This window comes from Thunnus maccoyii, chromosome 3 (genome assembly GCF_910596095.1).
Source record: "Thunnus maccoyii chromosome 3, fThuMac1.1, whole genome shotgun sequence".
Taxonomy (NCBI): Eukaryota; Metazoa; Chordata; class Actinopteri; order Scombriformes; family Scombridae; genus Thunnus; species Thunnus maccoyii.
Window position 1 is genome coordinate 14,690,339 of NC_056535.1, and position 13,446 is coordinate 14,703,784.

Genomic DNA, 13,446 nt, shown 5'->3' on the forward strand with positions numbered 1-13,446 from the left:
ATTATCTAAATGTCAAGTATATTTTATTTCATTATCTTTGCATGGTTGTTTTCCTGTTTCCATCACCATGACTCGTGACTTCCCAGTGAAACATGTGGTATGTATGATGAGTTTTGTGGTCACATGACTGAAAACACAGCTCTAACAGGAGGGAGACGTTAATCGAAAGGGGAACAGACCACGACGTAACACCGGTTCATTAGCATTTAGTTCATCCACACAGACACAGCAGTGTTTAGGCCGTCTCTGCTAACGACAGCAGCCTTGAATCTCACACAGGAAAACCCACCGGCTGTCTGCTCGGTTACCGATGGCTCGCACCGCTTTGCTTGTGCTGTTTTCGGTCGTGCTGTCTAGTGTGTCCGCCGGAGTGTTTTTCAGCCCGAAGCAGCCCTGCTATGTCCGCACACAGAGGGGAAAAGACTTTGGACTGAGGTAAAATTAACAGATATGTATTTTGTTTTTTCAAATGACGTAACATAAATTAGTTTTAACTAAGCTAGTTGCGGGAAAATACGGTTATTTTATGCAGATAGTTGGCTAACGTTAGCTACAGATAGCCGTCAGAAAGAGGTTAGTGGCTTAACCGATCAGAAACACCGCCAGGCTGAGATTAGTAAATTCACCTTGTTTATTTTACAGTTAAATGTGATAAATATGCGTTGAAAGTTAATATGATATAACGTTAATAATTAAGTTAACAATATAGGTCATTGAGATATAAAGAATAAACAAGCAGTTTTTATCTGTAATTTGTAGGTATAAAACACAGCACCTTTATGTCCTCATAAATGTTTTTGTCGTCACTTTTAGTAAATCACGAGGTTTGGTGGATTAGGTTGAGGAACTTAAAAGCACCGTAAATTCCCCTACAGTCGAGCCTGATAGACTCATTATCATAAAAAACTGGTTAATCCAACCACAACACAAACTGCCAGGCAGGACCAGACAAGTTTTCACACGTGTTAAAGTCTAAATTTACCTCCAGTGACGTTACAGCTCAACCCACCTAAAAAAGACTTGACCAAAAAGTGTTAGAATAAAACAAAAAATCACAACATTTCACAATGTATTTATTCATTTAACTTATGTTTTATGTAAATGTTACCTCCCAATATTACAGTATAAATGCTGTTGCAGTTCCATGCTGTATATAAAATGTTTAATTATGGTAGAGAATATTACTACTGTTTAATTACATTTTTGTCTAGAACAATCAGATTTCATGACATTTGGTCTGAAAAATATAAGAAATCTGCCTCAACTATAGCCAGACTGGTATTGTGTATTACTGAAAATAATATAGTTGCAGCCTCAGTGTCAAATATTTTACCTTAAACTTGAGAACAACCCATCAAATATGTTTTTTAAAAGATTGTGACCAAGATAAACACTGAGTGGGACATTTTACAGATGAAAAATAAACGTTGCCCGTGCTGTGGACAAAACTCTCTATTGGAGAAACACTGACGTCAAACATATCTTTAGTAATTATGTTTTGTCTGAGATACACTGAGACTGACATATCTGAAATAAACTAGTATCAGCTGATGTATTGGCTAGGCTGATTTGTTCGTCTAGAAAAATATCTAACGTGTGTAATCATAGAATATAAACCTCTCATCAAGTCATCAAATTTCCCCAAAATATTACCATGACCTTTGTGTCCTTGCTGCCAGTTTAGAAAAGTGTCATATCTGCAAAAGTGTTTCAGAGTCTTGAATCTGTAGGTTTCACTGTTCTTTGAAAGCTTAAAGATAATCAATAGAAAGGAAATGAAACAGTGTGAGTGTGAATATAATCTTTTCCGGACCTTATCATACTGCAGCTGAGAACACAAGTCTGATTTATCTGAAGGAAATGAAAACAACACAGTTACTAGATCAAGATACACTGCATGTGTCTTGTGTGTGTGTGGGTGTGTGTGTGTGTGTGTGGGTGTGGGTGTGGGTGTGTTATTGAGCATGTTGCCGCTGCAGAACAGCTCTCTAACGGCCTGTCCGTTCACAGGACCAAACCTCGTCCTCATGAGTATTTAAACATTTCTGATCTGCCCAAGTCATGGGACTGGAGGAACATCAACGGCACCAACTACGTCAGCACAACCCGCAACCAGCACATTCCCCAGTACTGTGGCTCCTGCTGGGCACATGGCAGCACCAGCGCCATGGCAGGTATGACTGAATAAAGTTTTGCCTGGATTGCTGTTAAACATGCCAATTCATTGTGGTTTGGTGGCAGTAAAAATAAGTTGCTCCTCACATGACTTTTAATGACACTTCCTCTTTTCACAGAAACAGCTTTTTGTTCTCTCTTCCAGATCGCATCAACATTAAGCGAAAAGGAGCGTGGCCATCTGCTTACCTCTCTGTCCAGCATGTGATCGACTGTGGTGATGCTGGCAGTTGCCATGGAGGCGATCACACCGGGGTTTGGGAGTACGCTAACCAGCACGGGATCCCAGATGAGACCTGCAACAACTACCAGGCTAAAGACCAGAGTAAGTGTCCTTTTAGTGCACAAAGTGTCGATCACGGACACAGTCTGAGTCTGTGACGTGCTTGTTCTGTGTCCCTCTCTTAAGAGTGTAAGCCATTCAACGAGTGCGGCACCTGCACCACCTTTGGAGTGTGCAACATCGTGAAGAACTACACCCTGTGGAAAGTCGGAGATTACGGAGATGTGAGCGGGAGGGAGAAGATGATGGCAGAGATCTATGCTAGAGGGCCGATCAGGTTTGCAGCTGCTTGATTCTTTTCTTAAAGCGCACAGTCCGTTCTGGTAGCTTTATATCACACATTTCATTACAAGTAAACTCCAAGTGTTCCTGTGTTTCTCACTAAAAGGCCTAAAAACACGTTAAATGGATGTTCTTCCTCAGAAAACATTTGCAAAGCAGATTTTGTAAAAATATTTTAAAACCTGTGTCGTTCACATCCGTGTTTCTGGCCTTCTGGTCTTCTTCTTCCTCACCTTATCCTACACATTGCTGTGTGACGCGTTACTGCCAACAGCTGTCAATCAGTGCAAGAGAATGAAAGAATTGGCAAGAATGTGTTGCATCAATCACACATGTGCATCATCATATACATTTATGAGACATAAACAACATGGCAACCATTTGGAAAAAAAACATCGCTCCTTGGTGATACGAGTGGTTAAACTCCACAGGTTACCTTTTAGACGTGTGCAAACACCCACATACTCAAAGACGGTAAGGAAGCCACATCCTCCTCCCCAACATGAACCACAGACACAAACATACAGTTTTGAATCTCTGAGAAAAGTTTGCTTTTGAAAGAAGACACACTTCTGACAGATCTCAGGTCATCAGGCAGTTTAGTAAAAGAAAGTAAAAAGTTAAAGACATTCTGTTAGAGGAGTGTGCATCAAAAAACAAAAGGACTTCAATAATTCATCTGGATGCAGCTTGTAGGCTGAAACCTGCAGACACTTTGACCCAGATTGCAGAGAAAGAAATGAGGTTTACCGCTTGCAACCATCTTGCCAAATGCTCAGTGCCAGAAAATGCTAATCTGGTGTCAAATCAAACAATTGTATTTGACACAGGACATCAAGTAGCAACCACTACAGCTTAATGTGGTAGTTCAGAGACCTGTCGATCAAGACAACACCCCCAATCAAAACCCTCTTTAAGCTGTAATGTGGTCATAATGGCAAAATTTTTAAAAAAAAGATGTGATTTGTGGACCAGTCTGCAGCCACAGATGTAGAAAACCACTGCACCACATTTAGCTGCTGGGTCCCTCATGAGTTGTAGTCCAATAATGTAGAACATCACATTATTATATATTCAGTTTATTCGTTCCAGCTGATTTCAGTCATTCACATTCAGATCACATTCATGTCAGTCACATTAAACCTGAGAGAGGAAGTGATCGGTGTTGTTTGTTTTCTCTAAGCTGCGGGATCATGGCCACAGAAAAGCTTGACGCGTACACCGGAGGTCTCTACTCTGAATACCAGGAGCAACCTTACATCAACCACATCGTGTCAGTGGCAGGATGGGGAGTGGAGGATGGCGTTGAGTATTGGATCGTTCGCAACTCCTGGGGAGAGCCTTGGGTAAGCCCTCAAACAAAAACTGTAACACAGTAAAAATGGGGAAAGATTCAGATATGTTGTCAAAAATGAAGAGACTGCTTTCTGAAAGACGTCATTATATGAGTCACTTTTATTATGTTATCAAAAATATATCACTGAAACAAATAAATTGGCATCTATTATGTGTCAGTTAATTTGATAATTGAGCTTTATGATACATTTGAGAAAAAAAAAGACTTTGTGGAGATTAAATCAAATTTTTTATAGTATTTCTCTTTAACATTAAATATTCATTATTAAATGAACAACAAAGTTAAAGTTCTAGGGGACTACTTTAACAGTCAAAAATTCAACTTACCTGCTGCTAAAAACTAATTTTCTTACTTTGAGTGATTGAGATTGAAATGATAAGATTACATATAATTTTAACTTTCATAATTCAATGTCAAAACTGAAAGACAAACCCTTAATTGACTGTTAAATGCAGCTAGTAGGATGAATTGTTGTTTTTGTGTAAAAACCATCAACTGCAATGAAATCCACAACTGCTTGTGTAAATGCGCTCTCCTCAGGGTGAGAAGGGTTGGCTCAGGATCGTGACCAGCGCCTACAAGGGAGGAAGCGGAAGCACATACAACCTGGCGTTAGAGGAGGATTGCATGTACGGAGACCCCATTGTCCCCAAAGAATACTTCTAGATGAGACCAGCACCCACCGCGTCAGAGGTTGTCACTGCACACGCTCATGTGTCTTCCTGTCTCAGGTGGAGGGAAACTTTTTTTAAAGTGTTTTAAATGTTGAAAAGGGAATAAGTTCAGATTTTTCTTTCAGATCTTTTTTTATTATTTTTACACTTTTAATCAGGGGAGCAAACTTCTGTGCCACAGTCCTCCTAATGGATATCAGACTTCAGGTTTTTACCGCAGGTTGACCTGCAGGCTGGTAAACGGTTTGAAACCTCTAAATGTTGAATCACAGGGAGGAGTGAAACATGTCAGTACCACTAATTTCTATGCTGTAGCAAAATTCAAGCACTGCCTGCTGAATGGACATTATAGACAATTAGAGGAAGATGAGGAAATTCTTCATCTTACATGATCAAACTGCTTTTTATTTTTAATTTCTAAATGCAAACCGACTCTGCCAAAGAACGAGAGTATTTCATTAGTCCTGCACTGCTCTGACACTGAATGTGTGGTGTTTGGTTATTGACAGTAATGCACTACACCCTGATGGATGTTCTGTACATAACTGAATAAAAATAAACATAAACTGTGCCTTATATGCACCTGCAGCAAAGTACAGCTTTATGTTATTTGCTGTTTGTGTTTTCACATCCAATCTACACATCATAAATTTAGCTAAAATTGTTGTTTCAGACTATGCCAATAAACACTTCACACAGGATCTGTGTTTTGAGTTTCAATCACTCTCTGAAGGTTAACGAGGTTCAGCTAGAATTCATGTCAGCTGTGGTGGATTTCATTGGTGTTCATTTCATGGCAGCTAAAAGTATGAAACTTCTCAGGCCTCTGCTGGAGTATAAATCAACGCACTCAATCTGTGTCCAGTCATCAAATGATATGTGGTACTCAAAGATTTGTGAAGCTGTGTGTGCTGTCAGATTTGAAATATGTAGTTCTGTGCAGAAAACATATCAGATGATCTGTACATTTTGTGGGGTTACAGATTCTTTATCAGAACTTTCAAGAGACCTCGTCTGTCCCCCTAACGTGTAAAGGTTTGATCCATAACCGGGAACTGCATTTAGACCAAACTGCATTTATGTATGAAGTTTGTCAAAAATGCAAGAAACTACATTTTCAGGTTTTTATTTTAAAACAGCTCGAACCCAACACAAAATATAAAAAAATTAAATTTACAGGTGAAAAAACATTTAGCTGCATCTTCAGAGGCTCCTCCATCAACCAGTCTGTCTTATTTCTGTACTTTTCCATCATTCTCAATGAAGAAATGAATCCCTCGTTCACTTGGTCAAACTGAGCAGTCTCTCTCCAAAGCTCAACATCAAGCGTCAGGTTATCATCGAGATAACGGATCTTCTGTCTCTGTTTGGTGTCCTTGTACATTCTCCAACAACATCTTCAGTGTCCTTTCAGCGTCAGTTGATCATGATGAAGTTTGACTTGCAATGAGCTGAAAAACGGAGAAATAATCACCGACATGTTAGTGCTTCAAAAACGGATATGCTGCCAGTCGAAGTAGCACGACTGTAATGTCTCAGACGCTTACCGATGAACTCAGCAACAGGGTCGTGTTCTCCCTCCGTGCGGATCGTTCCTGCGATGCTGTCGTTCTCCAGGATGGGAAGGAAGAGCTGAACGAAATCTGACGTGTAGGGCGGCGCGATCACATCCAAAACCTTCAGAGGAAACGCTGGAGTTTAGTTATTTTGCTCTGAGCTTTGTTTCAAGAGGTGTCATCTGATGTGTTTCATGCAGGAAAGAACAATGACTGAACAACAAAATAATTAATATTTTCTGATGCTGTTAAAGGCCTAAATCATAACTATATTCTCAGTTACTTTCAGTTGATGACTAGATGCTAACTGCTCATCATTTAGACAAAATTCTTCAATTATTTATGTGAATTTATTTCAAATTTATACATAAGAAATTATTAAAGGTGTCTTAATTTTTCATCCTTGAAAAAGAATGATGAAATGAGCTGTTTTTACATGTAATTGTTGATGTAAAACACTGGATTGATCTTAATTCAAGCTCTTATAGCACCTTGAATGTATAAAAGATAGTTTCAGACACTGTAAGACTTTGAGGAACTTCTGTGATGGAGGAAAATACTTGAAGTCAAACATGTAAATCAGGAGTCACTTCTTTCCCCAAGTTTTATCTGCTCTAGCTGCTTGTAAAGTTCAGAAGCAGCTGTTACCTCAGTGACAAAATATCTAATGAGAGAGATGTCCGTGTTGAGTTTCTCCAGACACTTGCGAATATAACCGACGACAGGCAGGACGTAGCCACGACTCAGAAGATGAACCATTCGGTCCAGCAGAGTCTTCTTCAGCTCCATCTGTAAGGAAATAAAACTTTCAGCTGCACATTCACTCACCCAGTTAGAATAAACGCACTTCTGTTGTAAACTAAAAATAAGAAACATCCGTTTAACACACACACCTGCTCCATGACGTCTAGCTGCGAGTGCTCCGTCTCAAAGAGCTTGATGAGCAGCTGGAGGACCTGAGGATGCAGCAGCTGATGACACGTACAGATCTGTGCGGAGGAAGAGTTCATGTTTAAACGTAACTGCTGTTTGAAAGGACGAAAATTATACTTTGATCTGGTGGTAACTTCATACTGAACCTCGTCCAGCAGAGCTAAATGAACCGGAGTGTGGTCAGTCTGCAGCTGAAAGTACCGCGGCTCAGACACCGTCCAGTCCACCCACTTCAAAACCCCCATAGCAACCACTGGGAACCTGAACACAAACATGGAGTCAGAGTCAGCTGTGAGGAGAACCGGGTATCGAAACAAAGACGTCTATAGCACTAAATGTCAAAAACTGAGCTGAATGCTCGGTCAGGTCTTATTTTCACTGTCTTCGCTTATTTTTTAATTAGATTTTGATCAGACACCTGGTTTAAATCACACTTTTTAATCAGTTCTAGAATAGACACTTTGTGTTTAAAGAGTACTCAACGGATTTAGCATCGCACCCCTATAACTTATAATATAAATTATATCCTTACAAAACATTACCTTATACTACATTACCCATAATGCAACTTGACTCAATTCCCTAAACTGTACAGATTCAGGTGTGTTATGCTAGTTGCTGTTAATGTAGTAAATGTCTCCTCTGAGACATCATTTATTGCTGATGAATTTGAGAATTTTGTCTCATTTTATATGTTTATATTCCTCCAAAAAAATGACTCTTTTGGTGTTGGAACAAAAGCTCGGGTATTGTATTGTATTGTATTGTATCACAACAACATTATAGTAACATTATAACTTGGTTTATTATCAAACTGAGCACTTCATTCCCTACAGGGTAATTACGAGTTTCGGGCTTTTGAAGGAGGGTTTTCTCATCCACTCACCGGATGCACTGGTACAAAGTGCCAAGTTCAGCCACCAGCTCTGTAGCACCTTTGTTCTCGTTGCAGCAGAGGTTGTGCACAGTTTCTATGGCCTTGGAAGTCGACTTCAACTCATCTTTATTGATGTTGACTCGCTTGTTCTGGGATTAAATGGTGAAAAATACATAGTTTACAATGAACTATCTTAAAACAGCCAAACAACTACTAAAAACTACTTCCTCTGCCACCAACACACACACTCTCTCTGCACCTTTTTCCACGTCTCAACCACGCTGGCAGCGTAGGCCAGGATGTGGATGTATTTGTGTTTATGGTCTTGGTTGATCTTTGATCCGGGTTTAAACAGCGACTGCATGAAGAGGTCTAGAAAAGCAGGAACTCTGATCTGCGGAGGCGAACGATCATATCATTAATATTAATTATAAACATCATCTCAACAAGCATGTAGAGGATATAAACACACTCCGTCCTCACCAGCTCCACAGGAGGCGGGTCCATGCTGCTGAACATCTTAAACAGAACAGTGATATCTGCAGGATTCAGGGCTCCCTTGGACAACATGGCGCCCAGCGCCTGGCAGGCTCGGGGGTAGGCTGCTGCTGTGCCGAGCGCGAGGGTGATCTGACTGGCATCATGACCTCTGCAAATGCAGAATTAATATCATCAGTTAAATCTGTTATCTCCACACAGAACCTAACCAACGTTCTTCCTGTTATTAACACTTCAGACGATATAAACAAAACAAATTCCTGCTAAAAGACAGACAACGGTACCTCTCGTGCGCCGACTTCTGCACCTCCTGACCGATCCTTCGCACAGCTGAGCCACCCTGTTCCTCCTGAGCGAGGATGGACATCATCGCCTGGGCAAAGAGGTAAGTGTGCTCGCCGTGACATACCATCTTCTACGAGAGAGAGAGAGAGAGAGAGAAGAGGGAACAGCTCAGCAAAGATCATCACATGCAGCAAACAGTCTTCTGGTGTTTGTTCGCCATTTTCATTTGGGACTGAGTTAAATAATGGATGAAAATAATAATCTTTTAGTCTATAAAATGTCCAAAAAAAAGTGAGAAACTGCCATCACAATTCCTCAGAAACCATGATGATGTCTTCAAATTGATATAAGACAGAGAAAAGCAGCAAGTCTTCAATCTGAGAAGTTGGAACAAGTGATTTTTGTCAGTTTTTCTTTATAAATAAATTAAACAATTAATTAAAAATCAAAATTATGGCCAGTTTTCTGTTGAGCAACGATTTGATTTCAAGGTGTCAATGGGGCATTAAAAGAACGGCAAAGTACTGAGGTACAACACAGAAGAATTTGATATTTGAAAAGATAAAACCAAATTTAAAAACAGCGACTAATGAAATCCTTACTGTAACGTAACAGAAGCAGGACTCTAAGAAGTAAACACAGATATTAAAGCTGATATTTCACAGAACAGCCTCACAGCAAACTCTGGCAGGTTCTTCTCCAGGTTTTCTTCTCCTCCGTCCAGCAGCGTAGCCAGAGACGTCCTCAGCACCCGGGAGAAGACCTCCAGCTGCTGACACGCTGTAGACACGCTGGTGATCTCACCCTGGTAACCTGCGTCTGAAATTAGCTGAACACACACACACACACACACACACACACACACACACACACACACACACACACACACACACACACACACACACACACACACACACACACACACGTGACTACCTGAACTGCTGCAAAGCAAGCAAACAACTGCTCAGCTTCAGAAAATTTGACTATGTTTTCATCATTGGTTCATTTATTCATTATTTATCAGCTACTTTTAGTCTATAAAGTGACAAAAAATAATGACCGCAGCACATCTAAAGTGACCAGTCATAAAACAGTCATAAAACTTAAAGTCATGAAATGATATGAAACAAAAAACAACATTTAAAACAAATCTGTTTTGTAAAATATTTGCATCAATGTACCTTTACAGTGAAGTTGAGCATCAGGCAGTCGGGGTGAGCCTCGGCCAGCTTGTAGAAGAGATCTCTCCACGTAGTGTGTGCTATCATCTGCTCCAACCACGCAGGAGTCTAAAAACACACAAGAAAGGTTTCATTTCATGTCCAGTTGTAACGCTGTCCTCTATATTTTCAGTGTGAGACGCTCAGGATTTGAGATTACTCATTATTTGTGAAATGATTCACTCAGAAATCTCACCTCTCCCTCAACCGTGAAAATAGAATCTGCTTTCTGGGGGTCAAAGTGTTTTATCAGGAGACTCTTGAGGTGATTTTCTACTCGCTCTTGGACCTGAGCGGGCTCTACGCCTGTAATCAAAATAAAGAGATTACAGATGAATGAGGCACATAGTTACAGGCTGACGGGGAGGCAGAAGGATTTTTTTGGCGCAGCGATGAAGACTTGGAGCATGAATGCTTGTATCGAGATCGACAGGGTCTCGTCGTCTGTTACCGACCCATCTGGATGAGCCACTCTGCCAGCAGATTGACGGTCTGAGCCACAGCGGAGTAGTTTTCAGAGAGAAGCTGGATGACGTGTTCTGGAGAGCCGCCTGCTTGGAAATACCTGCGACAAACGTTTATAGAATGAAGAGTGTTAATCTATAATGCTGCAACTTTTTACACAAGGAGGTTTCTGTAAACAAATAAATAGACAATAAACTGTAAATGTTGTCTGTTAGATTTCATGTATGAGAAGGCAGCTGTGTACATTTTGAGGGTGTTGAAGATTGCAGGCTCCATGATGTAGTCCCTGCTGGAGAATTTCTGCAGACAATCTTCCTGGGTTTTCCCATCATTTTCTCCTTCAACGTACCCATCCTCCTGAAAAAAATAAACACATACATGGTTCACATGATTAATGTCTCTCCTGTTTGAGGAATAAACAACATACTGTTCTCTTTAGCTCTTTTGACTGCAGTAAAGAAGTGAGATGGAAAGAGGGTTGACACCATAAGAAATCTGTTTACACATGCAGGTCCAGCAACAGTTAAATATAATTGTAAATCATCAAACAAACACACTGAACAATATTTTCATGTCATGACATTTTGTGGAGACTTTTCTGAGTGACAAATTCATGTCATGCTCCAGCTGCATGGCATGAAAGTAAGGAAGTAAAACTGAGTGCTCGATGGCTTCAGAAGAGAGCTTTAAGTGAGTGCTCCTAGCTTTACATGATCATGATAAAGTGTTTGGCAAAGCAGTGTGCATAAGAAAGCTAATGAATGAATGAATGAATGAATGAATGAATGAATGAATGGATGGATGGATGGATAGAAGGAGGAAGGGATGTGTTTAATGTTACAGCAGCCACTTGACATAATTCAAGATAGAAAAACCATGAGGTAGGTAAAAGAAAGAAATACAATTAAAGGCTACATTATATACAATAACTAATCAGACTAATTCACATATAGAAAATAAATAAAATGACTAAAAATAGAATAGAGACTAGAGTTATAACCATAACTATAATTATAGTGTTTGCTGCAATGCATTAATGAAATGTGGGTTGTACTGCAGAGAGTCAATGTTTACCTGAATAACTCTTTAAAACAGTTAGTTGAGCACAAACATAACAAATCACCGGTGCAGTGACGCTCCATAACTCCGACATGTCAAGCAGCTGTGACCGACTTTAGTTAGCCTGTAGCCGGCTAGCGGCGCCGCTGAGCTGCGCTGCTGAAGAACCGGAGAAACTCAGAGCTAAGAGGACATTTCTGTCTCTGCACATCTTCTCTGAGTTGTCTGAACGTTTGCGTTCAGTTGTCACAACAGGTAAGTTAAGTCTCTGGTGTGGCTGCAGCTAACCCGCCTGCTGCCATGCTAACTAAATGTGTAGTTTGAGGTCTCACCATGTTGCTGTCCGGGCCTTCCCAGTCTCCAGCGGTGCCATAATATTCCTCGTCCATGATGACGGGAGACAAGTGACGATAAAGCAGCTACAACAGTCAGAAGCTGCGAGGTTTAAATCTCGTCGCGACTTGTTTCTCCGCTGATGATGCTGTAAGCAGGTGGCTAACAACAACAGGAGGAAAATGGCGACAGTGAACCGCCGGCCGCAGCCCTGAGTTCAGTCTGACAGGCATACCGTATATTACTTCCCTGAGTTCAGTCTGTCAGGCAAACACCATAACTTCTGTCCTGTATTAAGTCTTCCAGGAACATGGAACTTTAGGCCTGGGTTCAGTCTGTCAGGCACAAAAATATATTTCTTTCCTGAGGTCAGTCTGTCAGGCACAGTACTTCAGCCCTGTATTTAAACTTTCAGGCACCAGAAACATCAGCCCTAAATTCGAACTGTATTGTATTGAAAATCTCTGCCCTAAGTTGAGACTGTCAGGCACAGTCTATACTACAGCCCTGTATTTAGTCTTTCAGGCACCTGAAACATCAGCCCTAAATTCAAACTGTCAGGTACAACTACATATATCAGCCCTGAGTTTAGCCTGTCAGGCTAAACTAATTATTTTAGCCCTGAACTCAGTCTGTCAGGCATAACTCAGGATGAACTTCCCAAAATTAGGTATTTTGTGGTTAATTTGTGTATTTCAGTGGGATGGATAGCAATATTATGTATAGAATTCAGCTGCTGATCATTCTCAGTAAATTTCACATCCACAAATCTTAATCCACACCCTGCTTTCATCAGTTTATTTGTTGAACTCAAGCAGTATGACGCCTTAATCGAAGATGTGAAGAACAAAAATGCTAAGAAGACTTTCAGTATTTTAAAGGAAGTACATTTTATTTGAACTTTAAAAGGACAATTAATGGACTTTGGACTCCTCTGACTTGTACAGTTTGTAAAGTTTGTTTTTACTGTTTTTGTATGACAATTGTTGTATCTCTTTGTTATAAATAAAGAAAGTTTTTGAGAAAACCTCCCTAGTTTGGATTCTCCTCACTAAGATTTGTATTCTGGTAAAAAATGAATAATAAAGGGTACAGAAGGTCAAATCACTGCTTTTAAGTAAACCCTAACTGTATGTTGAGTCAAAAGATTTCAACTACAGTTATTCCAGTTTGGATTTACAATATCCTGTCTGCTTGGCTTTTTATTGAAGTGATTCAAGTCAACAGATACAACACTGAGTAAAAATGGTCCAGATAACAACCTTGTAGGTAACAGTGAAACCATTCAAAAATAAAAATAACAAAGTCTAAGGATTTACAAAATGTTACACATATTGAATGTTACACCAGAGAAAACTCTGCTGGGTCAAGACAAGCTTTCATTTATAAAGTTTGACAGGACGCATCCAAATAACAAATAAACAAATACAAAAAAAACCCCTTTCTCTT

The 13,446-nt window shown here is 40.1% G+C and overlaps 2 protein-coding genes across 2 annotated transcripts; one reads left to right on the forward strand and one right to left on the reverse strand.

The window, feature by feature from the left end:
• The first annotated feature begins 116 nt into the window (after positions 1 to 116).
• On the forward strand, positions 117 to 5,472 carry ctsz (cathepsin Z). The gene is made up of 6 exons (XM_042406368.1): positions 117 to 435; positions 2,011 to 2,174; positions 2,321 to 2,500; positions 2,585 to 2,735; positions 3,924 to 4,086; positions 4,638 to 5,472. Exons 1-6 carry the CDS (start codon positions 311 to 313, stop codon positions 4,761 to 4,763), a joined length of 909 nt encoding a protein of 302 aa, XP_042262302.1. The 5' UTR covers positions 117 to 310; the 3' UTR covers positions 4,764 to 5,472.
• A 409-nt stretch (positions 5,473 to 5,881) lies between these two features.
• On the reverse strand, positions 5,882 to 12,209 carry nelfcd (negative elongation factor complex member C/D). The gene is made up of 15 exons (XM_042406324.1): positions 11,997 to 12,209; positions 10,850 to 10,962; positions 10,596 to 10,705; positions 10,337 to 10,446; positions 10,102 to 10,209; positions 9,597 to 9,749; positions 8,920 to 9,050; positions 8,621 to 8,786; positions 8,397 to 8,531; positions 8,147 to 8,286; positions 7,407 to 7,521; positions 7,221 to 7,316; positions 6,976 to 7,116; positions 6,319 to 6,448; positions 5,882 to 6,222 (listed from the first exon to the last, which is right to left on the reverse strand). The coding sequence occupies exons 1-15, from the start codon at positions 12,051 to 12,053 to the stop codon at positions 6,188 to 6,190; spliced, it is 1,740 nt and encodes a 579-aa protein (XP_042262258.1). The 5' UTR covers positions 12,054 to 12,209; the 3' UTR covers positions 5,882 to 6,187.
• Between the last annotated feature and the right edge of the window lie 1,237 nt (positions 12,210 to 13,446).